This window comes from Nipponia nippon, unplaced genomic scaffold, assembly GCF_047370975.1.
Source record: "Nipponia nippon isolate SJK-2023a ecotype South Korea unplaced genomic scaffold, ASM4737097v1 scaffold_52, whole genome shotgun sequence".
Lineage (NCBI taxonomy): Eukaryota > Metazoa > Chordata > Aves > Pelecaniformes > Threskiornithidae > Nipponia > Nipponia nippon.
Window position 1 is genome coordinate 716,249 of NW_028262372.1, and position 27,948 is coordinate 744,196.

General features: G+C 67.2%; 2 protein-coding genes across 2 annotated transcripts in view; both read right to left on the minus strand.

Moving 5' to 3' along the window:
- Positions 1-1,630: 1,630 nt before the first annotated feature.
- SRCAP (Snf2 related CREBBP activator protein) overlaps positions 1,631-27,948 on the minus strand; it is a 29,151-nt gene continuing 2,833 nt past the window's right edge. The window contains 25 exon segments of the mRNA XM_087735064.1: positions 1,631-4,157; positions 4,494-4,577; positions 4,870-5,049; positions 5,630-5,785; positions 6,302-6,416; positions 6,508-6,704; positions 6,945-7,114; positions 8,190-8,392; positions 12,916-13,078; positions 13,537-13,913; positions 14,399-14,568; positions 14,991-15,177; positions 15,254-15,390; positions 16,277-16,469; positions 17,322-17,491; positions 17,571-17,707; positions 18,688-18,865; positions 18,952-19,274; positions 19,807-19,902; positions 21,248-21,337; positions 22,304-22,379; positions 22,462-22,574; positions 23,523-23,715; positions 26,761-26,901; positions 27,581-27,766. Of these exon segments, the coding sequence (XP_087591190.1) occupies positions 2,298-4,157; positions 4,494-4,577; positions 4,870-5,049; positions 5,630-5,785; positions 6,302-6,416; positions 6,508-6,704; positions 6,945-7,114; positions 8,190-8,392; positions 12,916-13,078; positions 13,537-13,913; positions 14,399-14,568; positions 14,991-15,177; positions 15,254-15,390; positions 16,277-16,469; positions 17,322-17,491; positions 17,571-17,707; positions 18,688-18,865; positions 18,952-19,274; positions 19,807-19,902; positions 21,248-21,337; positions 22,304-22,379; positions 22,462-22,574; positions 23,523-23,715; positions 26,761-26,901; positions 27,581-27,766 (5,895 nt within the window). The 3' untranslated portion in view covers positions 1,631-2,297.
- On the minus strand, positions 8,529-10,542 carry LOC148051884 (uncharacterized). Its single transcript, XM_087735050.1, has 4 exons — positions 10,424-10,542; positions 9,411-9,628; positions 8,674-8,922; positions 8,529-8,534 (listed from the first exon to the last, which is right to left on the minus strand). The coding sequence occupies exons 1-4, from the start codon at positions 10,449-10,451 to the stop codon at positions 8,529-8,531; spliced, it is 501 nt and encodes a 166-aa protein (XP_087591176.1). The 5' UTR covers positions 10,452-10,542.

Below are 27,948 nucleotides of genomic sequence, written 5' to 3' on the forward strand. Positions count from 1 at the left end.
AAGACTCCCCCAAACCCTATAGGGACCTGTAGGGAGCCCCCCGCCCTATAAGGACCCCCAAGGACCCCCCCAGCCCCATAGGGATGCCCCCAGCCCTATAGAAACCCGTAGGGACCCCCCAGCCCTATAAGGACTCCCAAGGACCACCCCCAGCCCCATAGGGACCCCCCCAGCCCTATAAGGACCCCCAAGGACCCTCCCTCCTCCAGCCCCATAGGGACCCCCCAGCCCTACAAGGACCCCCAAGGACCCCCCCCCCAGCCCTACAGGGCCCCCCCCAGCCCTATAAGGACCCCCAAGGAACACCCCAGCCCCATAGGGACACCCCCAGCCCTATAGGGACCCCCTGAACTCTTTAAGACCCCCCCCGAGACCCCCCTGAACCGCATGAGGGTCCCCTTAACCCCCCCCCCCAGGGGCCCCCCTGGGTGCCCCCCATCTCCTTGGGGGGGGGGGGGCGTTGGGGGGGTCCCCCAAAATTCTCCGTTTTCAACCCTTTTATTCATCGCATTCTCCCGCAGGAAAGCTTACAGCCACCATCTCTGTACACGGTGCCCCACGCTGGGGGGGGGTGGGGGGGCACCCCCCCCATGACGCCCTACCCCTGGCACCCCGAAACCCTCCCTCCCCCTCCTCCGGCCCCGCCCCCCCCCCCTCCAGCCCAGCACAAAGCACCTTTGCATAGATCGTGTTCAAAAGGAACCTATTTTACATGGGGCTGTACAGGGGGGCGGGCCCCCTCCAATGTACACGGGTAAAAAATGCCCCCCCCCCCCCCCAGCACCCCCTGACTCCGCTGGGACCCCGGCTGCCAGCTCCCGTCACAAGATGGCCGCTGGTTGGGACAGCGGCGGGGAGCGAGGGGGCAGCCGGGTGGTGTAGCTGCCGGGGGCAAGATGGCCACCGGCTCCGACGTCCACTGGTGTCAAGATGGCCGCCGGGTCAGATGTCTACTGGAGTCGAGATGGCTGCCAGGCCCTATGTCTGCTGGGGTCAAGATGGCTGCCAGCGCTGGCCTCTGCTGGACTCAAGATGGCTGCCAGGTGCCGTGTCTGCCAGAGTCAAGATGGCCGCCGGCTCTGCTATCCACTGAGGTCAAGATGGCCGCCGAGTCTCACATCTGCTGGGGTCAAGATGGCCACTGGCTGCGACATTCACTGTGTTTCAAGATGGCCGCCAGTTACGACATCCATTGGAGTCAAGATGGCTGCTAGTTCCCACATCCGCCATGGTCAAGATGGCCGCCCACTCCGACATCCACTGAGATCAAGATGGCCACCAGCTCTGATGTCGGTGAGTTCAAGATGGCCGCCAGCACTAACATCCGCTGGGACCAAGATGGCCGCTGGCTCTGATATCGCTTTCTTCAAGATGGCTGCTGGCTCTGACATCACTGTTCAAGATGGCCACTGCTGACATCACTGCATTCAAGATAACCACCGCCTCTGACATCACTGCGTTCAAGATGGCGGCGGGTTCTGACATCACTGGCTTCAAGGTGGCCGCCGCCTCTGACATCACACGGAGCAACAGGGCCGCTGGCTGTGACATCACCTGGACCAAGATGGCCACCGCCTGTGACGTCACTGCATTCAACATGGCTGCCAGTTCCAACGCCGCCAACTCTGAAATCACTCAGCTCGAGCGCCCATTCTGACGTCACTGCGTTCAAGCCAGTCACTGTCTCTGACATCATCCATCCGCTGCGTCAGCCACCTTGGGATGTTCCGGTCGGCCGTCTTGGGCCCCCATCGGCCATTTTGTGGGGGCCAGGTCGGCCATCTTGGGGTCACCATCGGCCATCTTGGGGCCACCCGGGGGGGGCCATTGGCAGCAGGCTCGGCGGCCATCTTGGGGGGGTTCTCTGATTGGCCAATGCAAAGACCCGGTTGGCCATTCCCTGCTGAGGCGGTTCCCGTCGGCCATTTTGAGGGGGCTCATTCAAAATCGGCCATTTTAAGGAGGGGTGGGGCCCAGTCAGCCATTTTAGGATCGCCCGGTCAGCCATTCGGAAGCTGCGCCCGGTCGGCCATTTTGTACGTGCTCGGTCAGCCATTTGGTGGGTGCCCAGCTGGCCGTTCGGTAGGCGCTTGGTCAGCCATTTTGCGGGCACCCAATCGGCCATTTTGCATGTGCCCGGTCAGCCATTTTGGGCCCATCCGCCTAGACCCTCCAGGAGCACCTCGCCAGCCATCTTGTGGCCCCCCCCCCGCCACGCCGCCCCACTCAGCCCTTCGTAGGGCCCCGGTCGGCCATCTTGCTGGCCCCCTCGGACCGCAGGGGGGCGGCCGGGGGGGTCACGTCTTGGCCTTGCGGCCGCGGACGGCCACCGCAACCGCCGCAGGGGTGTCGGGAGGTGCCGGGGGGCCCCCAGGTGGGGCGGGGGCGGCAGCGGCTGAGCGGGTGTTGGCGGCGGGGGGAGCCGTGCAGCGCCGGGGGGGTTGCTGCCGCCGCCGCTGCCGTCCCCGCCGTGCCGGGGGTGGAGGCCGCCGCCGGCGGTGCCGGGGAGCCCCCCCACCCGCCCGCCGGCGCCGTTTGGCCGGGGGGGGCCGCCGCCGCCCCGCTTCGTCCCCGCTGCCCCCCTCCTCCGAGGAAGGCGGGGGCGAACGGCGCCGGCGCCGGCCTGGCTCCCGCTCCAGGGGGGCCATGAGGGGAGCCCCCGGGTGCCGGCGGGTGCTGCGGGGGACCGGGGGGGGCGAGGCGCTGCTGTCAGGGGACGCCCGCTTGGGGGGCCGCCCCCGCCGCCGCTTGCCGGGGCTTTGGGGACCCCCCGCCGTCACTGACCCGCCCCGAGCCGGCCGCCCCCGCCGCCGTTTGCCGGGAGGGTCGTGATGGCGGCGCCGTGGCCCCCCGCGGCGTTTGGGGGGGCGTCCGCGGCGACGTTTGGGGGGGCCGGGGCTGGCGCCGGGGCTGGGGCTGGCGCCGGGGGGGTCGTGGCGGCGGCGGCGGGGTCGCCCGGGGATGGGGGTCTCCAGCACCGTCACCAGCCGCCCCGGCAGCTGCCGCAGCACCTTGGCTGCCGGGCCCGGCCCCCGGCTCTGCCGGATCTCCACGTCGGCGCTGCGGCGGCGGCGGGGACCCCGCCCGGCTGCACCCGGTCCCGCCCCGCTCACCGGCGTCGTCCCTGGCCCCTCTGGCGTCACCGGCGACGCCTCCAAGGGTGCCGGGGCCGGCGATGACGGTGCCGGCGGCGTGGCTGGTGCCGGCGGCGTGGCCGATGGCGCCGGCGCTGTGTCCAGTGGTGCCGGCGCCGCCTGAGAAGGCGGGAGAGTCACCTGGGATGGCGCCGGCGCTGGGTGTGATGTCACCTGCGCCAGGTGTGATGTCACCGGTGCCGGGTGCGACGTCGGCGGCGGGGTGCTGGGCGTCACCGGCGCCTCGGACGGGGGCGGGGGCGGTTGCGGTGTCACCGCGGCTGCGTTGGCAGCTGCCGGGGCTGGTTGCGATGTCAACGGGAGCGGTTGCGATGTCACCAGGGCCAGCTGCAACGTCACCGGGGGCGTCTGTGACACGACCAGGGGCGGCTGTGACGTCACTGGGGCCAGTTGCGCCGACACCGGGATCGCTTGCGCCGTCACGGGGGGGGCGGGCGGGAGCGGGGCCGTGTGCGCCGTCACCGGGGCAGCCTGCGCCATCGCTGTGTTGGCTTGCGCCGTCACGGGGGCCGCTTGCGATGTCACCGCGTTGGCTTGCGATGTCACCGGGGCGGTGGCGGCGGCCACAGGGGCTGGGGAAGGTCGGGGGGACGTTGCCGCTCCCCGGGGGGACGTTGGTGTCGTCCGCGGTGACGTCAGGGGGGCCCGTGGCGATGTCGGGGTGACCCGTGGCGACGTCGGGGGCGCCCGCGGTGACGTCGGCGCAGCCCGTGGCGACATCGGGGGGGCCCGCGGCGACGGGGGCGTCACCCGCGGGGCCGCCGGCGGGGCCCGGTTGGCCGTCCCGGCGGCCCGTAGGCGTTGGCTGGCACGGGTGCCGGGGCGCTCGGGGAGGGGCCGGGGGGGACCCCGCACCCGCCGGGGTCGCCGGGGTCCCCCGGGGCCTTCGTCCCCGCCCGGGGCGGCGGCCGTCTCCTCCTCCTCCTCCTCCTGGGGGGGCAGGCGGAAGCGCCCCCCCCCCTTGGCCTGGTCGATATCCTTCCGCGCCGCCTCCACCTGCTCCTGGGGGAGCAGCACCCATGGGTGCCCCCAACCCGCAGTCAACCCCCCCACCCCCGAGTGCCCCCTGCCCCATAGCGAGACCCTCGTGGGTGCTCTCTGTCCCACGGCGGGACCCCCAGGTGCCCCCCAACCCCTACTGGGGCACCCGTGGGTGCCCCCCACCATTAACAGGGACCTATGGGTGCCCCCACCCAATAGCTGAATCCTCTGGGACCCCCCCCGACCCCCACCCTGGCTGCACCCTACCCCATAGCAAGACCCCGAGGGGTGCCCCCCACCCCATGGGGGACCTCTCCCGGGTGCCCCCCCACCCATGGGTGCTCCCCCTCCACGCACCTCCGCCTGCTTCAGCTCCTCCCGGCTGACGTCCTCCAGCGAGGCCTCCAAGAAGTTCATGGCGTAGCGCTCGATGGGCGTCAGCTGCCGCAATGGACACCTGGGTCCCGCGGACGCCGGGGTCCCCCCCGGACACCTGGGGCCACCCAACCTCCCCGTGGCTGCCTGGGTGGCCCCAAACCCACCCTGGGGACCTTGGTCCTTCCAGCCCCCCAACCACCCACGTTCTCCTGAACCCCCTGGAGACCTTGGTCCCCCCAGCCCCCCACGTTCTCCTGAACCCCCTGGAGACTTGGGTCCCCCCAGCCCCCCACGTTCTCCTGAACCCCCTGGAGACCTTGGTCCCCCCAAAGTCCCCGGACACCGGGGTCCCCACCTGCTCCACCAGGGCGGCGATCTCCTGCTCGGCCTTGGAGAGCTCCTCCTCGGGCTCCGGGCCACCCCGCTCCTCCTCGGGGCTGAGGCTCTCGCTGAACTCGGCCAACGCCGCCACCCGCTCCGCCTGCGCCTGCGAGGCCGCCCGGATGTCCTCGGGGTCCTCCGCCCTGCACAGCGCCTGGGGACAACGGGGACGTCAGGGGGACATCAGGGACGTGGGGGACATCTGGGGTGTTGGGGACATCAGGGAGATCAGAGGACATCAGGGGTGGTGGGGCCACTGGGGACATGAGGGACATCAGGGACGTAGGGGACATCGGGGACGTTGGGTGCACCAGGGAGACGGGAGGAGGTGAGCGGACAACGAGGACGTGAAGGACATCAGGGATGTAGGAGACATCGGGGACATCAGGGACACGGGGGACATGAAGGACATCAGGGATGTTGGGGACATCGGGGACATCAGGGACACGAAGGACATCAGGGACGTTGGGTGCACCAGGGAGACGGGAGGAGATGAGGGGACATCAGGGGTGGTGGGGACATCGGGGACATGAAGGACATCAGGGACGCTGGGGACATCGGGGACATGAAGGACATCAGGGATGTTGGGGACATCAGGGACGTAGGAGACATTGGGGACATCAGGAACATGAAGGACATCAGGGACGTCGGGGCCATGGGCCATCAGGGGACGTGGGGACATGGGGTGGCATCGGGGTGACATGGGAGGGACGTGGGGTGACACGTGGCCCCACCTGCTCGAGGATGTGTGTGCGCCGGGTGGCTGCCGGGTCCTCGTCCTCATCGGGGGGGACGTCCCCGTCCCTCTCCTTCTCCTTCTCCTTGTCCCTGTCCGGCTCCCGGCGTCCCGGCTCCTCCGGCGCCATGTCAAACAGCTCCCGGATCGTTTGCTGGGGGGGGTGGGGGGGTCAGTGCCACGCCCGGCCACCTGGGTTCCCCCCCCCCCAGCCACCTGGGTCCTCCTCTTGGCCACCTGGGTTCCCCTGGCCACCCTGAAGCCATTGAGATGTGGCTCCAAGGTGGGACCACAGGGAGGTTCCTGGAGCCCTGAGTCACCATGGGGTGGCCAAGGATGTTGGTGATTGGACACTTGGATCCTCCCTGGCCACCTGGGTCACCTCCTGGACACCTGGGTCCCACTGGACACCATGAAGCCATTGAGATCTGGTTCCAAGGTGGGACCACAGGGAGGTTCCTGGAGCCCTGGGCCCCCATGGGTGTTGGTGATGGGACACTTGGGTCCCCCCGGCCACCTGGGTCCCCTTTGGACACCAGGATCCTCCAGGCCCCCATCAAGCCATTGAGATGTGGCTCCAAGGTGGGACCATGGAGAGGTTCCTGGACACCTGGGTCCCCATGGCGGGGTCCAAGGGTGCTGGTGATGGGACACCTGGGTCCTCAGCTACCTGCTTGAAGTAGGCGGTGGTGAAGTTCCCCCCCTCGATGGCCATATCTCCCAGCATCCTCTTCTGGTTGGCCTTCTTGAGGATGTTCTCCTCCACCGTCCTCTCGCTGATGAGCCTGAGGAGGGGACAAAGCTGTGGGGGTGAGGTGACCACGGAGGACCCAGGCGTCTAAGCGAGGACCCAAGAGTTGCGGGTGCTAGACGTACCGGTAGATGTGGACGTCACGGGTTTGGCCGATGCGGTGGCACCGGTCCTGGGCTTGGGCGTCCATGGTGGGGTTCCAGTCGCTGTCATAGAAGACGACGGTGTCGGCACCCGCTAGGTTGACGCCGACGCCACCGCTGCGGGTCGAGAGGATGAAGCAGAAGATGCGCTTGTCGGCGTTGAAACGTTCCATCAGGGCCTGCAGGAGGCAGCGCGGCGCCGCCCGGACGCCGGGGTCTTGCGTTAGAGGGGGGCCCAGATGGTGGGGTTCCCCCTCTGGACGCCTGGGACCCTCCTGGCCACCACAAAGCCATTGAGATGTGGCTCCAAGGTGGGACCACAGGGAGGTTCCTGGAGCCCTGGGTCCCCATGGCGGGGTCCAAGGGTGCTGGTGATGGGACACTCGGGTCCCCCCCGGCCACCTGGGTGCCCCCCGCACCTGGCGCTGCTCGACACGGGTGCTGCCGTCCAGGCGCAGGTAGATGTGGCCGTGGTAGGTGAGGAAGCGCTCGAGGATGTCGAGCATCCGGGTCATCTGGGTGAAGATGAGGACGCGGTGGGCCCCCGCCTTCAGGCGCCGCAGCAGCACGTCCAGCGTCTGCAGCTTCCCTGGGGGGGGACGCCGGTGTCACCGGGGGCCACCGCCAAGGGGGAGGGGTGGGGTGACCCCCCCTTTGGGATGGGGACGGGGGTGGTTGGGGTGGGGGGTGTTGGGGCAAGGCAGGGGTGTGGGGACATCGTGGGGACATCATGGGGACATCATGGGGACGTGGGGACATCAGGTAGGACATCAAGAGGGACGTGGGGACGTCACTGGGACATGGGGACATCATGGGGACATCAGGTGGGACATCAAGAGGGACGTGGGGACGTCACTGGGACATGGGGACATCATGGGGACCTCATTAGGGACATGGGGACATCAGGTGGGACATCAAGAGGGACATGGGGACATCAGTGGGGACATGGGGACATCATGGGGACCTCATTAGGGACCCGGGGACATCAGGTGGGACATCAACAGGGATGTGGGGACATCAGTGGGGACATGGGGACATGAGATGGGACATCAACAGGGATGGTGGGACATCACTGGGGACATGGGGACATCATGGGGACCTCATCAAGGCCATGGGAACATCAGGTGGGACATCAGTGGGGATGTGGGGACATCATGGGGACATAGGGGTGGCACTAGGGACATCGGGGTGGCACTAGGAGGTGGGGAAGGGGGTGCTCATGCTGCCCCCAGCGCCCTGCTGTCCCCCATGTCCTGGATGTCCCCGATGTCCCCAACACCCCGTGTCCCCAGTGTCCCCAACTGTCCCCAGGACTGAAGAATTCGGGGGAAGTGGGGGAAGTGGGTGCTTCACCCCAGCTCCCTGCTGTCCCATGTCCCAGATATCCCCACTGTCCCCAACGCCCCTCGTGTCCCCAACGTCCCCAACCCCCCGATGTCCCCAATGTCCCCAACGCCCCTCGTGTCCCCGATGTCCCCAACGTCCCCAGGACTGGGAAAAGGGGACTGGGGGGGAGCAGAGAAGTGGGTGCTCACGCAGCACCCGGCTCCCCGCTGTCCCCCATGTCCCCTATGTCCCCTCTGCCCCCCATGTCCCCAGTACCCGCCTCCCCGCTGTCCCCCGTGTCCCCCTGATGCCCCCGTGTCCCCGCTGTCCCCACGTACCGCAGTCGTACTGGATGAGGCGCAGGTCGGGGAAGTGGGTGCGCATGCTGCGCAGCACCCGGTGCAGGGCTCGCCCGCGGGGCGCCAGCTCCTCCCGCAGCCGCTGCTCCAGCTGCGCCCGTTGGCGCAGGCGCCAGGGGGGGGGGCGGCAGCTGTGCAGGGCCACCCCCCGCGCCTCCACCGGCGGCAGCACGAAGATGAACCTGGGGCGGGGGGGAGAAAATTAGGGACCCCCCCAAAGGCCTGGGGCACCCCAAAACTTCTGGGTGCCCCAGAGCCCCTAGAACCCCCCCTCCCCCAACACTTGGGTGCCCCCAGACCCCCTGGACCCCCCCTCCCTCACCACTTGGGTCCCCCCCCCAAACACCAGGGTCCCCCCAAACCCCCTGGACCCCCCCTCCCCCAACTCCTGGGTGCCCCCAGACCCCCTGTACCCCCCAGACCCCTCGGACCCCCCTCCCCAACCACCTGCCCCCCCCCACACCCCACCCCCCCCCCCGGTCGCCCCCCCGTCCGGGTCAAGGGGGGGCTGGAGCTGGTGCAGGCGCGGGGGGGGGGCGAGGACAGCGCGGGCCAGGGCCCCCCCCGGGGGGGGGGCGGGGGGGGGCAGGGTGCAGAGCCCCAGCACCTCGCTGCCGTAGACGGGCGCCAGCCCGCAGCGCAGCTCGTTCAGCCGCAGCAGCCGCTCCAGCCGCTCCGCCCGGCCCCGGCCCCGCTTCGCCTCCAGGGACTCCTGGGGGGGGGGGGGCACCCCAGGGTGGGGGGTGGGGGGGGATCGACACTCCCCCAGCCCCACCCTGGCCCCCTCCAATTCCCCCTTATATTTCTATAGAGACCCTCCAGTGCCCCCCCAAATCTCCCTATAGGGACCCCAAGGTGCCCCCCCCCCAAACCACCCTATAGGGACCCTTGGGTGCCCCCCTCCATGGGTGCCCCCCGCCAATCCCCCCTTATACCCCTATAGGGACCCTTGGGTGCCCCCCCCAATCCCCCTATAGGGACCTCTGGGTGCCCCCGCCATGGGTGCCCCCCTCAAATCCCCCCTTACACCCCCATAGATGCCCCCCCATGGGTGCCCCCCCAAAGAGACTCTTGGGCAACCCCCCACCCATCGGTGCCCCCCCAAGACCCCTTTCCCCCGTCACTGTACCCTCCCAGCGGCCCCCCCCCCGGGTGGCCGCCCCCCATGGGGGCCCCCCCCCCGTTTCCCGGGGTGCTTACCAGGTAGAAGGGGGAGCGCGGGGGGGGCGGGGGCTGGCGGCGGGGGGGCGGCCGGTGGGGGGTGAGTGCTGGGGGGGGCTGGGGCCCCCCGGCCCCTCGGGCTCCTCCCGGGGGGGGGGGCAGCAGCAGGGGGCGGGGGGGCCGGGGGGCCCCCGGGGAGCAGCAGCGGCGGCAGGGGGCGGCGGGTGCTGTGGGTGCTGCAGGTGCTGCTGGTGCTGCTGGGGGGGACAGAAAGAGAGGGGGGTCAGGGGTGGCTGGGGGCACCCGGGGGGCACCCAGAGCCCCGGGGGGGGGGCACCCCATGGTGTGGAGGAGCACCCAGAGGTGGGGGGAGGGGGGGCCGGAGGCACCCATGGGTGCAGGGGGAGCACCCAGGGGTATTTGGGCCCCCCCCAGAGGCACGGGGGGGCACCCAAAAGTGGAGGGGGCACCCATGGGTGCAGGGGGAGCACCCAGGGTTGGGGGCGCCACCGATGGGTGCCAGGGGGAACCCAGGGGGCACCCATGGGTGTGGGGGGGGGGGCACCCATGGGTTTGGGGAGCACCCAAGGGCATTTGGGGCACCCATGGACATTGCGGGGAGGCCAGGGGGCACCCATGGGTGTGGGGGGCACCCAGGTTTATTTGGGCCCCCCCCCCCCAGAGGCACGGGGTGGCACCCAAAGGTGGGCGGGCACCCATGGGTGTTGGGGCATACCGGGCCCACAGCGTGTATGGGCACCCTGTAACGTATAGGAGCACCCATGGGTGTTGGGGGGCACCCAGGAGCATTTGGGGGACCCAGGGACATGGGGGGGGGGGCCAAGGGGCACCCATGGGTGTGGGGGGCACCCAGGGTTTGGGGGGGGCCACCCATAGGTGCAGGGGAGGCACCCAAGGGCATTTGGGGCACCCAGGGACATCAGGGGGGGCCCAGGGGGCACCCATGGGTGTGGGGGGCACCCAGGAGCATTTGGGCCCCCCCCCAGAGGTTGGGGGGCACCCACGGGTGCTGGGGGGGGTCAGACACTCACCCATCAGATCGGGGCTGGCGGCGGCCATGGCGGTGGCGGGAGGAGGGAGGCCGGCAGGGGGGCGCGGGCAGCACCCGCAGCAGGGGTCGCCCCGGGGGGGCCGGGGGGGTCGCGGGCGGGGGGGGTGGGGGGGGGGGGCGGGGGGGGGGGAGCCGCCAGCCCGTCGCGGGGCGCCTGCCGCACCACGATCTTCACCACCCCCCCGCTGTTCACCAGCGGCGTCGGCACTGGGGGGGGAGGGGACGGGACACACAGGTCTGTCAGATACCCCCCCACCCCATGGCACCCAGGAGCACCCAAAGGGGTCCTGAGGGTGTTGTGGGGGGGTCCCAGGGGCACCCAGGGGGGTCCTGGGGGGGCTTGGGGGCACCCAAGGGGACCTGGGGGCAGCCAAAGGGGTCCTGAGGGGGCTGGGAGGGCCCCAGGGTCACGGTGGGGTCCTGGGGGGGCTTGGGGGCACCCAGAGAGGTTCCAGGGGCACCCAAAGGGGTCCCGAGCATGTTGTGGGGGGGTCCAGAGGCACCCAGGGGGTACTGGGGGGGGCTCGGGGGCACCCAGGGGGTCCTGGGGCACCCAGAGAGGTTCCAGGGGCACCCAAAGGGGTCCTGGGGGTGTTGGGGGGGGTCCCAGGGGCACCCAGGGGGTCCTGGGGGGGCTTGGGGGCACCCAAGGGGACCTGGGGGCACCCAAAGGGGTCCTGAGGGGGCTGGGGGGGCCCCAGGGTCACAGTGGGGTCCTGGGGGGGGCTTGGGGGCACCCAGAGAGGTTCCAGGGGCACCCAAAGGGGTCCCGAGCATGTTGTGGGGGGTCCAGAGGCACCCAGGGGGGTACTGGGGGGCTCGGGGGCACCCAGGGGGGTCCTGGGGCACCCAGAGAGGTTCCAGGGGCACCCAAAGGGGTCCTGGGGGTGTTGGGGGGGGGTCCCAGGGGCACCCAGGGGGTCCTGGGGGCACCCAAAGGGGTCCCGGGGGGTTTGGGGGGTCCCAGAGGCACCCAGGGGGGTCCCAGGGGTTTGGGGGGCCCACCCAGAGGGATCCATGGGGCACCTGGGGGGTCCCGGTGGGTTGGGGGGGACACACCCAGCGACCGCCACCCTCTCTTACCTTGGGTGGCAGCAATGGGGAGGCCAATGGTGGGGGGCTGGGGGGGGGGTCCCGGCGGGGGCCCCCCGCGGGGGCCGGGGGGCAACGGGTGCCAGCAGGGTGACCTGGGCGGGGGGGCCCAGGAGCGGGTGCTGCCCCCAGCTGCCACCAGATGCACCACGTTCCCTGGGGGCGGGGGGTAAGGGGGGCGTCAGGGGGCACCCCGAAACCCCCCCGTGACCCCCAAAACTGGGGAGGGGGGGGCTCTTTGTTAGGGCCCCCCACCCATTTTAGGGTCCCCCACCCACCTCAGGGTCCCCCAAAACCCCTCAAAAACAGCACACCCCCCCCCCATTTTAGGGACCCCCACCCACCTTGGGGTCCCTCCCCCCATTTGGGGGTGCCCCCCTGCCCATTTTAGGGTCCCCCCACCCACTTGGGGGTCCCCCACCACTCTCAGGGTGCCCCTCCCGATTTTAGGGTCCCCCCCAGCACCCCCTCCCCATCTGGGGGTTCCCCCCCAATTGCGGGGTCCCCCCATTTTAGGCCCCCCACCTCAGGACCCCCCCGTTTTAGGATGTCCCCCCCATCGAGGCTCCCCTCCTATTTTGGGGTCCCCCCATCAAGAAGAACCCCCCCCATTTTGGGGTGCAGGGTGGGGGGCACCCCATTCCCTACCCCCCCAATCGGGGGGGTCCCCCTTAAAAGCAGGGATCCCCATTAAAAGGGGGGGCTCCCATGTGAAGAAGGGGGCTCCCCTTAAAAGGTGGGGGTTCTCATATTAAAAGGGGGGGTCCCACATGAATAGGAGCGTCCCATGTAAAAAGGCGGGGTCCGATAAAAAAAGGGGGGTTCCACATAAAAAGGGGGGGTCCCATGTGAAAAGGGGGGTTCCCACATAAAGAAGGGGGGTCCCATGTGAAAAGGTGGGAGGTCCCATGCAAAACAGGGGGGCCCCACATAAAAAGGGGGGTCCCACATAAAAGGGGGGTCCCATGCAAAACAGGGGTGTCCCATGCAAAGAGGGGGGGCTCCCATGTAAAGAGGGGGGGTCCCACATAAAGAGGGGGGTCCCACATAAAGAGGGGGGCTGCCACGCACACGGGGGGTCCCCCTGACTTACGGGGGAGGCCACGGGGGGGGCGAGGGCCAGGTGCCGCAGGGGGGGCGGCCAGGGTGAGTTTGCTCCCCTGCAGCTGCAGGGTGAGGGGCTTGGCCCCCCGGCACCGCCCCCCCGGGGGCCCCCCGGGCCGCTGGGCCAGCGCCGCCAGTTGCCCGATGCTCACCACCTCGCCGGCTACGGGGGACGGACAGACAGACGGACACGTTTAGGGACTCCCCCCCCCTCATTAGAGGGGGAGGGGCTAAAATTAAAAGGGGGAGGGGGGTGGGGGGGGGTGGGCTACTCACAGGGCAGGCGGGCTTGCATGTCGGGGGCTAGCAGGAGGCGCTGGGGGCCGGGGCCCGGCAGGGCGTAGGCGGCCAGGGGGCCCCCCTTGCCCCCCAGGGTGGGGGGTGGGGGGGCGGGGAGGGCCGGCGGCGGGGGGAGGGGCCAGAGGAGCAGGCGGAAGGGCTGCGGGGGGGGAGGAAGGGGTTAATGGCAGAAGCCCCACCCATAAGGCTCAAGCCCCGCCCAGGCTGAGCCCCCCCACAACCCCTTTGCTCAGGGCCCAGGCCACGCCCCTTCTCTTAAGCCTCACCCACTCAGGCACCATGAAGCCACGCCCCCAGCCTTGACCCTCAATGCCCCTAAGCCCCGCCCCTTCGAAAGCCCCGCCCCTTTGAAGCCCCACCCAACTGACTCCCCCACCCGGTCCCCAAGCCCCGCCTCCTCCGTCCAGACCACGCCCCAATTTTAACCCCCACCCCTCAAACCCCGCCCACTCACCCATCCCCCAACAACCCATCCCCACACACCCCCTCCCCAAGCCCCACCCCCACCCTCCAAGAAGCCCCACCCACCCCTTCCCCAAGCCCCACCCCACACTCTCACCGTGGGTGGGGGCGGTGGGGGGCGGGGTCAGCGCAGGCAGCAGGGGGGGGGGGGCCGGGGTGGGGCCGCCAGGGCCAATCCCAGCCCCAGCCCCAGCCCCGCCCCCCCGGGGGGCAGCAGGGGGGTGGGGGCGGGGGGCGGAGCACCGCCGGCAGGGGTGGGGCCTACAGCAGGTGGGGCGGGGGCCAGCAGGGCGGGGGCCAGCGTCACCCCCGAGGGAGTGGGGGCCACCAGCAAGGGGGCGGGGCCAGCAGCTGGGGGGGCGTGTCCGGCGGGCTGGGGGGCGTGTCCGGCAGGCTGGGGGGTGGGGCAGAGGGGCAGCACCCCCAGGGGTGTGGTCGGCCCCGCCCCAGGGCGGGGGCTGTTGAGCAGCAGCACCGCCCGGCTCTCCGCCTTCGGCACTGGCTGCAGCATCCTGGGGGGGCGGGGGTCAGCGGCAACCCAAACCCCCCCGGGCACCCAAACCCCCCCGGGGGCACCCCAAACCCCCCGGGCACCCAAACCCCCCGGGGGCACCCCAAACCCCCCAGGTCTGGGCAGCCCCCCCAGCTGATGGCCCCAGGGGCCCCATCGCCATCCCCAAGCCACCCATGGTGTCCCCAAGGCCACCCCCGTGTCCCCAAGGGTCCCACTGCCACCCCAGTGTCCCCAGGGGTCCCACTGCCACCCCAGCGTCCCCAAGGCCATTCCAGTGACCCCAAAGGTCCCGCCCCCACCCCAGTGTCCTCAGGGCCATCCCAGTGTCCTCAAGGGTCCCACCACCACCCCAGTGTCCCCATTGCCACCCCAGTGTCCCCAAGGCCACCCCAGTGTCCCCAAGGCCATCCCAGTGTCCCCAAGGGTCCCACCACCACCCCAGTGTCCCCGAGGCCACCCCAGTGTCCCCATTGTCCCCCTTACCGGTTGACTTTCATGCGGACGGGCTTGGGGCGCGGCGGGGGGTCGGGGGCGGCGGCGACGTCCTCCACCAGGCGCCGCGTCACCCGCCAGCGGGGCAGGAAGGTGTCGGCGGCGTAGCGGGACACCCGGCCCTCCAGGGCCACCAGGTTGAACAGCCCCATGTCCACGTGCTGTGGGGACACCACGGGGACGTCACCCGCCGTCCCCCAACCCCACCACGGCCCCAGCATCCTGGCTAAGGTGGCATCTCAGAGCATCACCCGTGTCCCCAACAGCTGCTGCCACAGGGACATGCCGGTGGCCCTGGCTGCTGGGGACAACGACAGGGTGGCCTAGGCCACCTTTACGCCTCATCGTGCTCTTGGGCCACCTCTACGTCACCGGCGTCCCCACAACCGTGGTCAAGACGACCTTGAACCCTTCACCTGATGCATCCTGTGTCCTCTGTCTCCTCAGAAACACCACCACAGGCCATGCTGGTGGCCCTGGCTGCTGGTGACACCACCAGAGCACCCGCCACCTCGAAACCATCTCCTCGTGCCCCCCAACCCCCCCCTCCCCACACCCCGGTCGGCGTCCCCGACGTTGTCACCTTGAAGGGGTCGGGGTCAAGGGCACGGAGGACGAGGGAGGCGGTGACGAAGCAGATACCCTCGGTGATGAAGGGCGAGTGGACGGGTCGGGGTTCGAAGAGGTCGGGGTGGTTGCACACCTTCCGGAGCTGCATCAGCACGTTGATGACGCTCATGAAGTGTCCGCTGGCCAGGGTGGCCTTGGTGCTGCCGGAGGGGGACATGGGGAGGGTGAGGGGGGGTGCGGGTGACGCGCGGGGACGCGAGGGGAGGCATCACCCACCTGGCCTGGCCCATGAAGTCGTCGTAGAGGTAGCGCTGGCGCTTGGAGAGGCGGCACTTGAGGACGTGCTCGTACTTCTTGGGCATCTGCTTCTCCACATCCACCTTCAGGCGGCGGAGCAGGAAGGGGCGGAGCACCTGGGGGAGTGGCCAATCAGCTGGCAGCTCCTTGCAGGGTTCCACCCCATAATATGGGGGTGACCACCCACCCCACCCCCCCCGAACAGTAATGGTGGGGTGGGGGTCAACCACACCATGGAGTTGGGGTGCGATGTGAAATGGGGTGCCCTGAAATGAGGGTCACCCCCACCCAGCCACACCCCAAAACAGGGGTCACCCCCACCCAGCCACACCCCAAAATGGGGACCCCCAGACCCAGCCACACCCCAAAACAGGAGTTACTCCAAAATGGGGGTCACCCCCACCCAGCTACACCCCAACACAGGAGTCACCCCCACCCAGCTACACCCCAAGAAACGGTTACCACTAACCAGCTACACCCCAAAATGGAGTTACCCCCACCCAGCTACACCCTAAAATGGGGACACCCAAACCCACCTACACCCCAAAACAAGGATCACCCCAAAATGGGGTTCACCCCCACCCAGATACACCCCAAAACAGGGACACCCCCACCCAGCTACACCCCAAAACAGGACTCACCTCAAAATGGGGGTTATCCCCACCCAGCTACACCCCAAAACAGGAGTCATTCCAAAATGGGGCTCACCCCCACCCAGTTACACTCCAAAACAGGGTCACCCAGACCCAGCTACACCCCAAAATGGGGGTCACCCCAAAATGAGAGTCACCGTCATCCAGCTACCCCCTCAAGTAGGCGTCACCCCCACCCAGCTACACCCCAAAACAGGAGTCACCCCAAAATGGGGGTTATCCCCAACCACCTACCCCACAAAATGGGGACACCCCCACCCACCTCCACCCCAAACTGGGGCTCAACTCCCTTCCCTGCTACACCTGCCGGCCTCCCCCCTCGCCCCCCTGAACCCGGGGTACCCCCCACCTTGTGAAGGCGCTTGACAAGGCTCTCGTTGTACTCCTGGCTACCCTCGATCATGCCGGTCAGGGGGTTGGAGAACCACTCCTTGAACTCCCGGTGGGACTGGAAGACGCGGGGCATCAGGAAATGCATCAGGGACCACAGCTCCATCAGGCTGTTCTGCAGCGGCGTCCCCGTCAGCAACAACCGCCGCTGGCTGTGGGGAGGGAACACCCGTTAGCCTACCGGCACCCATGGGTGATGCCAGGAGGGGGAGCTACAGAGCACCCGTGGGTTCCCTCCGGTGGTTACAGAGCACCCCCAGGTAGCTACGGGGCACCCATGGGTACCCCCAGCCAACTACAGTCATACATAAGGGTACCCCCAGGCAGCTACGGGGCACCCATAGGGACCCCTGGGCACCCATGGGGACCCCCAGCCAACTACAGTCGTACATAAGCGTACCCCCAAGCAGCTACAGTCGTACATAATGGTACCCCCAGGCACCTACAGTCGTACGAAACGGCAGCCCCAGGCAGCTACAGGGCACCCATGGGTACCCCCAGCCAGCTACAGTCGTATGTAAGTGTATCCCCAGGCAGTTACAGAGCACCCCTGGGGACCCCCAGGCAGGTACAGTCATACATAAGGGTAGCCCCAGGCAGGTACAGGGCAGGTCCAGCCCCTTGGGGTGTCCTCCAGCACCCATGGGTGCCCCCCAACATCCCCGGGGTGCCCCCAATGTCCCCAGGGTGCCCCAACAACCCAGCACCTCAGACTGTTTGCCAGCACGCCTGGGTTCCTCAGCACCTCGAGGTGTCCCCCAGCCCCTTGAGGTGTCCTCCAGCCCCTCACCCACCCCCCCCCAGCACCCATGGGTGCCCCCCAGGGTCCCCTTGGGTTCTCAGGGTGCCCCCAACATCCCCAGGGTGCCCCAACGACCCAGCACCTCCGGCCGTTTGCCAGCACACCTGGGTTCCTCAGCACCTCGAGGTGTCCCCCAGCCCCTCGGGGTGTCCTCCAGCCCCTCGCCCACCCCCCCCAGCACCCATGGGTGCCCTCCTGGGACCTGTTGAAGTTGAGGAGCGATTGCCAACGTTGGGATTTGAAGTTCTTGATGTTTTGGGCCTCATCCAGGATCAGGTACTTCCAGTTCTTCCGCCGAAAGGCCTGGTGGTCCTGCAGGACCAACTTGTAGGAGGTGATGCAGACGTGGAAGGCGTTGGGTTTGGTCCAACCCTGGGTGGGGGACACAGGGAGGGTGAGGGGGGGCAAGGGGACCCCCAAATCCCCCCCCCCCCGTGGGGTTGGGGTTCACCTGGCGCTTCAGCCTGCGCTCCTTCTGCGCCCCGTAGTAGGTGAGGATCTTGAAACTGGGGCACCAGCGCTTCAGTTCCATCTCCCAGTTGAGCATCACGCTGGTGGGTACGATGATGAGGTGGGGGCCCCAGCTGCCTGCGGGGAGGGGGGGTGGCGTCAGGAGCTGGGGGAGGGGCACCCATGGGTGCTGGGGGAGCCCATGGGGACCTACAGACCCTATAAACAGTCTACAGCACCCACGGGTGCTGGGGGAGCCCATGGAGATCTAAAAACCCTATAAAGACTCTACAATACCCATGGGAACCTACAGATCCTACACAAGGAGCCCACAGCACCCACGGGTGCTTGGGAACCCCATAGAGACCTACAGACCCTGTAAAGAGTCTATAGCACCCATGGGTGCTGGGGGAGCCCATGGGGACCTACAGACCCTGTGAAGCGTCTACAGCACCCATGGGGACCTACAGACCCTACAAAGAATTTACAGCACCCATGGGAACCTCCAGAACCTATAAAAAGTCTACAGCACCCATGGGTGCTGGGGGAGCCCATGGGGACCTACAGATCCTACACAAGGAGCCCACAGCAGCCATGGGTGGTTGGGAAACCCAGGGAGATCTACAGACCCTGTAAAAACTCTACAGCACCTATGGGTACTAGAGAAGCCTACAGAGATCTGAAGACCCTATAAGGAGTCTACAAGACTCATGGATGCTGGGGGAGCCCATGGGGACCTACAGATCCTACGAGGAGCCTAGAGCACCCATGGGTGCTTGGGGAGCCCATAGAGATTTACAAACCACTCAAAGACCCCACAGCATTTAAGGGTGCTCAGGGAGCACCAAGAAGGGCCCTAAAGACCCTACAAAGACCCCACAGCACCCAAGGGTGCTTAGATGGGCCCTAGAGTCCCTACAAAGGCCCCACAGCACCCAAGGGTGCTCAGATAGGCCCTAGATACCCTACAAAGACCCTACAGAGCCCCCACGACCCTCCAAAGACCCCACAGCACCCAAGGGTGCCCAGGCAGCTCCCACCCAAGACACCGAGCGCCTCCCGAAGCTGCGGCGGAGACTGGGGATGCCCCGGGGGGCTGGGTGGGGGGCACCCCTCACCCTTCTCGCAGGCGAGGTGGGCCAGGAGGGAGATGGTCTGGATGGTCTTGCCCAACCCCATCTCGTCGGCCAAGATCCCGTTGAGTTTCTTCTCGTACATGGTGACCAACCAGTCCAACCCAATGTGCTGGTACTCCCGTAGGGTGCCCCGCAGCAGGTGGGGGATGGGCGTCTTCACCTGGAGGGGGGCGGGAAGGGTGCGGAGGTGAGTGACCCCCTGCCCGCAGCACCCATGGGTGCTGGGGAGGGTGGGGGAGGGGTTACCTGGGTGGTGGCCAAGGTGTAGCCCTTGGGCTGGAGGCTCTCGGCGGCGGCGGCGATGTCGGTGATCTCTTTCTTGGGGGTGGGGGCGGCGGTGGGGGGCGGGGCGGCAGCCGGCGGGGGCCCCCCTGGGTGCTCTTGGGTGCCCAGGGGCGGGGAAGGGTCCTCAGGGGCGGGGGCACCTGCCTCGGTCTCCTCCTGCTCCTCCTCCTCTTCTTCCTCCTCCTCTTCTTCTTCCTCTTCTTCCTCCTCCTCCTCTTCCTCCTCCTCCTCTTCATCTTCTTCCTCCTCCTCCTCTTCATCATCGCTCTCGGCCGCTGGCGAGTCTGGGGGGGGGGGGGGGACACGAGGGTGCTGGGGGTGGGGCTGGTGGCAGCACCCATGGGTGCCCCTATGGCGCCCAGAGGAGGTCTCTACGACCCAGGAGTGGCCCCGTAGCACCCATGGGTGGCCCTATGGCACCTGGGGGGTGGTCTCTAGGACCCAGGGGTGGCCCCATAGCACCCATGGGTGGCCCTACAGCACCCACAGATGTGGGGGTGGGGGGCTATGATGTGCAGGGGGTCCCATAGCACCCAGGGGTGCCCCTATAGCACCCAGAGATGTGTGGGTGGGGGGCTACGATGTGCGGGGGGTCCCGTAGTGCCCAGGACTGGTCCTACAGCACCCAGAGGTAGCCCTGTAGCACTCAGGGGTAGTCCTATAGCACCCAGAGATGGGGGGGGGGGGCTACGATGTGCAGGGGGTCCCATAGCACCCAGGGGTGCCCCCGCCGCCCCCCTGTGCCCCCTCCAGGGATGGTCTGTATGTGTGTGTGTGTGCGTGTGTGTGTGTCCCAGCACCCATGGGTGCCCCTACCCGAGCGGGTGCTGCTGGCGCCGGGGGGGGAATCGCAGTCGGAGTCGGCGAAGGCGCCGGCGTACTGCTGCAGCAGCTCCTCCATTGGCAGCGCCCCTGCGGAACACGCACACACCTGGCACACGCGGGGCCGGGGGGTGCCCCCCGCTCACACGCGTGCGTGGCCCCGCCTCCCTCTACACGCGTGTGTCCCTCTGCGTCCTCACACACACGTGTCCCCGTGTCCCCGCACACGCGTGTTCCCACATCCCCGCACACGTATGTGTTCACACCTTGCAGACATGTCCCCAGCTACTGCCACACATGTGTCTCCACGTCCTTGCATACGTATCCCCATTTCCCGGCACACGTGTGTCCCTTGTGTCCACACATGTCCCTGCACACGCGTGTCTCCACGTATCCCTACACGCATCCCTCATGTCCACACACATGTCCTTGCACACGCATGTCTCGTATCCACACGTGTTCCTGCACACGTGTCCCCCACATCCGCACACGTCCCCACGCACATGCGTGTCCCCACATCCACACACGTGTCCCTCCATGTCCGCACGTGTCCCTGCACACACGTCCACACATGTCCCTTCACGGGCGTGCTTCCATGTCTGCACACGTGTCCCTGCACACACATCCCCGTGTCCCTGCACATGCGTGTCCCCACATACACACACGTTCCTGCACACATATCCCCATGTCCACACACGCGTGTTTCTGCATGCACGCATCCCCCTGCCCACGTGTCCCTGCACATGCGTGTCCCCATGTCCGCACATGTGTCCCTGCATCCCTGCACACGCATGTCCCCATATCCACATGCGTCCCTGCACATGCAGCTCCGTGTTCCTTCATGCACCTGTTTCCGTGTCCCCACGCATGTGTGCCCTTATGCATCTGTGCCTCCGTGTTCCTGCACACACGTGTCCCCGCCCACACGCACATCCCTGTGTCCCCACACACACGCCTGTCCCTCACATCCAGACGTGTGCCTGCACATGCGTGTCCCCCATGTCCACACACGTTTCTCATGTCCATACACGTGTCCCCCCACACGCGTGTCCCCATGCCCCCACACTCATCCCTGCACATGCGTGTCCCTCCACACACGCATCGCCATGTCCACACACGTGTCCCTGCATGCACGTCCCTCACGTCCACACACATGTCCCTGCACACGCATGTCTCCGTTTCCCTCCGCACGTGTCCTTGCACACACATGTCCCTCATATCCACGTGTGTCCCTGGACACGTGTCCCCATGTCCCCACACACTCATCCCTGCACACGCATGTCCCCTGTGTCCACGTGTCCCTGCACACACGCGTCCGTGTCCACACACGCGTCCCTGCACACGCATGTCCCCACGTCCCCCCCCACCCCGAGTCACCCCCCCAGGCGTGTCCCCGCCCATGCGTGTGCGGGGCACCCGTGGGTGCTGGGCCTACCCTCGCGGGCCAGGTCGTCCAGCTCCTGCTTGTGGTCAACGTCGCCCTCCAGCCGCTCCTGCGCCGCGATCGTCTCCTCCTCGTCCTCGCCTGCGGGGACCCAGCGGGTGACACCGGCCCCACGGGGGGGTGACAGCCCCAAGGCACCCAGCCCAGGGGATGCAGGAGACCGGGGGGGGGGGGGGGGGGTGTGTCCCAGAGTCCCCAGCAGGTGACAGAGCCCCAGGAAGGGTGACAAGAGCCACGGGAACGGGTGACAAGAGCTCTGTCATGGGTGACTGACTCCCAAAAAAGGGTGACAGAGCCCAAGGATGGGTGACAGATGCCAAGAACGGGTGAGAGACCACCAGGGAGAGGTGACAGAGCCCCCGAAAAGGGTGACAGAGCCCAAGGATGGGTGACAGACTCCTGGGAATGGGTGAGAGATGCCAAAAATGGGTGACACAGCCCCAGAAATGGGTGACAGACCCCGAGAACAGGTGACAGACCCCAAGAACGGGTGACAACGACTCAGAAACGGGTGACAACGACTCAGAAACGGGTGACAGACACCAAGGATGGGTGATAGAGCCCCACAAATGGGTGACAGATGCCAAGAACAGGTGAGGGACCACCAGGAACAGGTGACAGAGCCCCAAAAAAGGGTGACAGACCCCAAGGACAGGTGACAGAGCCCCTGGGGACAGGTGACAGCCCCGCAGGGATGGGTGACATCCTTGGGAACGGGTGACAGACCCCCGGGAATAGGTGAGAGATGCCAAGAACGGGTGACAGAGCCCCAGAAATGGGTGACAGACCCCAAGAATGGGTGACAGAGTGCCAGAAATGGGTAAGAGAGCCCCAAGAATGGGGGACAGACGCCCAGAACGGGGGACAGACGCCCAGAACGGGGGACAGAGACCTGGAAACGGGTGACAAACCCACAGAATGGGTGACAAAACCCCAGAAACGGGTGCCAGAGCCCCAGAAAAAGGGTGCCAGCCCCCCAGGGAAGGGTGCTGACCCCCAAAACTGGGTGCCACGCCCCCACGTTCCCCCTCCCTGCCCCGTCCTCACCTTCCTCCTCCTCGGCCGCGAACTCTTCATCCTCCTCGCGGGGCTCCCAGGGCCGCTTGTTCCTCCGCAGCAGCGCCTGGGGGGGGGGACAGGGTGAAGGGGGGTCCCCAAGGTGGGGGAGGGTCCCTGGGGGGTCCCCAAGGTGGGGGGTGGGGTACCTGGGGGGGCAGGGAGCCCAGCAGCTCCTCCAGGGGCAGCTCCCCCTCCCGGCGGCGCCCCTCGGGGAGGGGACCCTCGGGGACGTCCTTGTCCGGCAGCTCCATGTCCCCGTCTGCAGCGGCGGGGAAAAGGGGCGGGGGGGGGGTGTCAGCACCCATGGGTGGCACCCGAACACCTTCGCTGGACCCCAGCTTCCACCTCCATCCTTGGGAGAGTGGGGGGTCCCTGTCCCTTCCCCAGCACCCATGGATGCCCCCGCTCCCCTCCCCAGCACCCATGGGTGCCTTTGTCCCTTCCTCATCCCCTCTGAGTGCCCCTGTCCCTTCCCCAGCACCCATGGGTGCCTCTGTCCCTTCCTCATCCCCTCTGAGTGCCCCTGTCCCTTCCCCAGCACCCATGGGCACCCCTGTCCCCTCCCCAGCACCCATGGGTGCCCCCATCCCCTTCTCCCCATCCCCTCTGGGTGCCCCGTCCCTTCCCCAACACCCATGGGTGCCCCCATCCCTTTCTCCCCATCCCCTCTGGGTGCCCCCGTCCCCCTCCCCAACCGCTCTGGGCACCCCTGTCCCCTCCCAGCACCCACGGGTGCCCCCATACCTTCCCCATCCCCCCTGAGTGCCCCTGTCACCTCCCCAGCACCCATGGGTGCCCCTGTCCCCTCCCCATCCCCTCTGGGTGCCCCCATCCCCCTCCCCAACCGCTCTGGGCACCCCTGTCCCCTCCCAGCACCCATGGGTACCCCTGTCCCCTCCCCAGCACCCACTGGTGCCCCCATACCTTCCCCATCCCCTCTGAGTGCTCCTGTCGCCTCCCCAGCACCCATGGGTGCTCCTGTCCCCTTCTCCCCATCCCCCTCTGGGTGTCCCATCCCTTCCCCAGCACCCATGGGTGCCCCTGTCCCCTCCCCATCCCCTCTGGGTGCCCCCGTCCCCCTCCCAGCACCCATGGGTGCCCCTGTCCCCTCCCAGCACCCCCGGGCGCCCCTGTCCCTTCCCCAGCACCCCCGGGCACCTCCATCCCCCTCCCCAGGTGCCCCCCTCCCCCCGGGGCTGACACCCACCCTGGTGGGCGAGGGGGGAGCGGGGGGCGGGGGGCCCGCGGCGGGGGGCTCCGGGCGGGGCGCGGGGGGCGTTGAGGCTGCGGCTCAGCAGGTCCGAGTACTTCTCGGTCTGGCCCACGATGAAGTCCAGCTGCAGGTCCAGGGCCTTCTTCCGCTTCTCCTCCAGCCGCGACTGCTGCTTGAACTGCACCACCTGCCCCGCCAGCAGGTCTCAGCACCCAACGGGCACCCAACGGCCACCGTGGGCAACCAACGGCCGCCCAACACCACCCAATGGCCACCACGGGTCACCAACAGCCACCCAACGGCACCCAACAGCTGCCCAACGGCACCCAACAGCCGCCATCGGTCATTAACAGCCACCCAATGGCATCCAACGGCCACCACGGGTCACCAACCACCCAAGGGCTACCATGGGCAACCAATGGCCACCCAACAGCCACCATGGGTCACCACCAGCCACCATAAGTCATTAATAGCCACCCACTGGCATCCAACGGCCACCACAGGTCACCAATGGCCACCATGGGCAACCAACGGCCGCCCAACACAGGTCAACAACGGCCACCCAACGCCACCCAACGGCCACCATAGGCAACCAACAGCCAGCCAATGGCCAACATGGATGACCAACAGCCAACCAACACCACCCAACGGCCACCATGGGTCACCAATGGCCAACATGGGCCACCAACGGCCACCCAATGTCATCCAATGGCCACCACAGGTCACTAATTGCCACCCAATGGCCACCATGGGCAACCAATGGCCACCCAACACCACCCAACAGCCACCATAGGCAACCAACAGCCAACCAACGGTCACCCAACGGCCACCATGGGTCACCGACGGCCACCCAGTGTCATGTAACGGCCACCAGGGGTCACCCACAGCCACCCAATGGCCACCATAGCTCACCAATGGCCACCCAACGGCCACCAAGGGTCACCAACGGCCACCCAATATCATCCAATGGCCACCACAGGTCACCAACAGCCACCAACGGCCACCCAGCACCACCCAACGGCCACCATAGGCAACCAACAGCCACCATGGGTGACCAACAGCCAACTAACGGCCACCCAAGAGCCACCACGGGTCACCAATGGCCACCCAATGTCATCCAATGGCCACCCAAGGGCCACCATGGGCAACCATGAGCAACCAATGGCCACCTAATGGCCCCCATGGGTCACCAACGGCCACCCAACACCACCCAACGGCCACCATGGGTCATTAAAAGCCACCCAATGGCATCCAACGGCCACCACAGGTCACTGACGGCCACCCAATGGCCACCATGGGCAACCAACGGGCAACCAACGCCACCCAACGACCACCATGGGTCACCAACAGCCACCCAGCTCCACCTAACGGCCACCATAGACAACCAACAGCCACCCAACAGCCACACAGGTAACCGACGGCCACCCAATGTCATCGAATGGCCACCATAGGTTATTAACGGTCACCCGATGTCATGTAATGGCCACCGTTGGTCACCAACGGCCACCCAATGTCCACCAACAGCCACCATGGGTCACCAACGGCCACCCAATGGCATCTAACGGCCACCATGGGTCACCAACGGGCACGCAAAGCCCACCATGGGCAACCAATGGCCACTCAATGGCCACCATGGGGGACCAATGGCCACCCAATGGCCACCATGGCCGACCAACAGCCAACCAACAGCCACCTTGGGTCACCAATGGCCACCTAATAGCCACACAGGTCACCGATGGCCAATGTCATATAATGGCCACCATAAGTCACTAACGGCCACCCAATGTCATCCAAGGGCCACCATGGGTCACCAACAGCCACCCAATGGCCACCACGAGCAACCAACTACCACCCAATGGCCACTACAGACAACTAATAGCCACCATGGGCAACCAACTACCACCTAATGGCTACCATGGGCAACCCACAGCCAACACAGACAACCAACAGCCACCCAATGGCCACCATAGGCAACCAATGGCCAACACAGGCAATCAATGGCCACCTCATGACCACCATGGGCAACCAAGAGCCACCCGATGGCCACCAAGGACAACTGATGGCCAACCAAAGGCCACCACAGGCAACCACCGGCCACCTAATGGCCACCACAGGCAACCATTGGCCACTCACTGGCCACCACAGGTGACCACCAGCCACCCAAGAGCCACCATGGCCACCCAACGGCAATCGTGGCCACCCAACGGCCACCATGGGTGACCACCAGCCACCAGAAGCACCCACTGGCCACCACGGAGCCTGAGAGCCACCCATGGGCCACCACAAGGGACCAATGGCCACCAACTGGCCACCGTGGGCACCCACTGGCCACTGCGGGCACCCACTGGCCACATTCTGCAGCCCTAGAGTAGCAGAACAAAATGGCTGCCAAGGCTGACGGTAGCCACCCACAGGAGCCTGGTAGCCCAGCGGGGTTTGGGGATGTGGTGCTGGGCACCCTTGGGTGCCCTAGGAGTTAGTGGCCACCCTGTGAGGGCTGGTAGCCCAACGAATGACCAGACCGGAAAGGGACTGGGGGTAGGGACACCCAACGGGTGGTGGCCAGCCACGGAGATTTAGTAGCCCAGGAGTGACCAGGCTCAGCAGCGACAGGAGGCTGGGCACCCCTGGATGCTGCCGGTTGGGCGGCCACCCAGTGGTTTTGGTAGCCCAAGAGTGGTAGATCACGGGGTGCCAGGCACCCTTGGGTGGTAGCCATTTAAGGAAGGTTGGTAACCCACGGTGACTGGGTACCCATGGGTTACACGGGGGGGGTGGCAACCACCTGAGGTGGTCTGGTAGCCCAGTGATGACCATGCTAGGAGGAGACGGGGCGCTGAGCACCTTTAGCTGTCCCAGAAACTGGTGGCCACACACAGACTTAATAACAGGCGCTCGAGGACGTGCTGTCGGCCACCTGTGGGGGGTAGTCACCAGGCAGAACTCATAGGCCAAGGTTGTGCTGAGAAGCGACGGGGTGCTGGGTGCCCCAGGGGCCAGCAACCCCCAAGAAAAACCGGTAGCCACTCAGAAATACCAGTAGCCCGAGGGGTGTTAGATACAAACTGCTGAGCACCCGCAGCTGGTGGCCACCACCCGCAGCTGGTGGCCACCACCCGCGTCCTCCTCACGTGAAAAGCAACACCCAAGCAGGATGGAAGCCACGAGCCACATGGGGAGATTTGGTAGCCACATGGTGGAGAGCACCCATGGGTGCGGGAGTGGCACCCACCTTCTCCACGTTGGTCCAGAACTGCTTGACCTCCTTGGCGATGGCAGCGGCCACCCGGCGCAGCTTGGCCTGCTCCTCCCGCTTGGCCCGCTCCTCCTTCTGCCGCTGCTCCTCGTGGTGCCGCATCACCATCCGCACCACCTGGGTGGGGGCACCCGTGGGTGGGGGGCACCCGCTGCCCAACCCCCCCAAGATGCCACCACGGCTTCTCCAGGGGATCACTGGCCCCTGATGTCCCTCCAAACCTCCCCCGAGATGCCACTACAGCTTCTCCAGGTGGTTCAGCCTCCCCTGATGTCCCCTCAAACCCCCCTGAGATGCCACCACAGCTTCTCCAGGGGGTTTGAGCTCCCCTAAAGTCCCTCCAAACCCCTTGGAAATGCCACCACGGTTTCTCTAGTGGCCGCTACGGGGTTAAGGCTGCCCTGATATGCCTCCAAACCCCCCTAAGACGCCACCACAGCTTCTCCAGGATGTTCAATGTCCCCCACAGACCCTCCAAACCCCCCTGAGATGCCACCAGAGTTTCCCCAGTGGCTGCTACAGGGTTAATCCTCCCCCAACACCCCTCCAACCCCCCCCCCCGAGACACCACCACAGCTTCTCCAGGTCTGATCTCCCTCAAAGCTCCTCCAAACCCCTCAGAGATACCACCACAGCTTCTCCAGGCAGTTCAGCCTCCCCTGATGTCCCTCCAAACCCCCCTGAGATGCCACCACAGCTTCTCCAAAAGGTTTGACCTCCCCCAACGTCCCTCCAACCCCCCCGAGATGCCACCAGAGCTTCTCCGGTGGCCGCTATGGGGTCGAGCCCCCCCCACCTTGCGGGCCACGCCCCTCTTCCAGCGCCGTTCCTGGGCGAAATCGGCGGCCAACCACTGCATCTCCTCGCAGAGGTAATCCCAGTGAACCTTGGGTCGCGTTGGTTCCGGGACTTTGGGCAAACGCCTCAAGGACCAAAAACCTTCGCGTTTCATCTCCGCCACCCGGTGCTCCACCTCCGCCTCCTGCGCGGCACGGCGGGGGTTAACCGCCCCATGGCGGTGGTGAACCACGCCACGGCGGGGGGTCGCTAGGGGCTGCTCTAGGGTGGGCACAGCCCCAAACGTCCCCCAACCCCCCCGCCACCCCCCAAAGGAGAGCAGAGATGCTCCAGCAACCGCTATGGGGCTGAGCCACACCCCGAGTG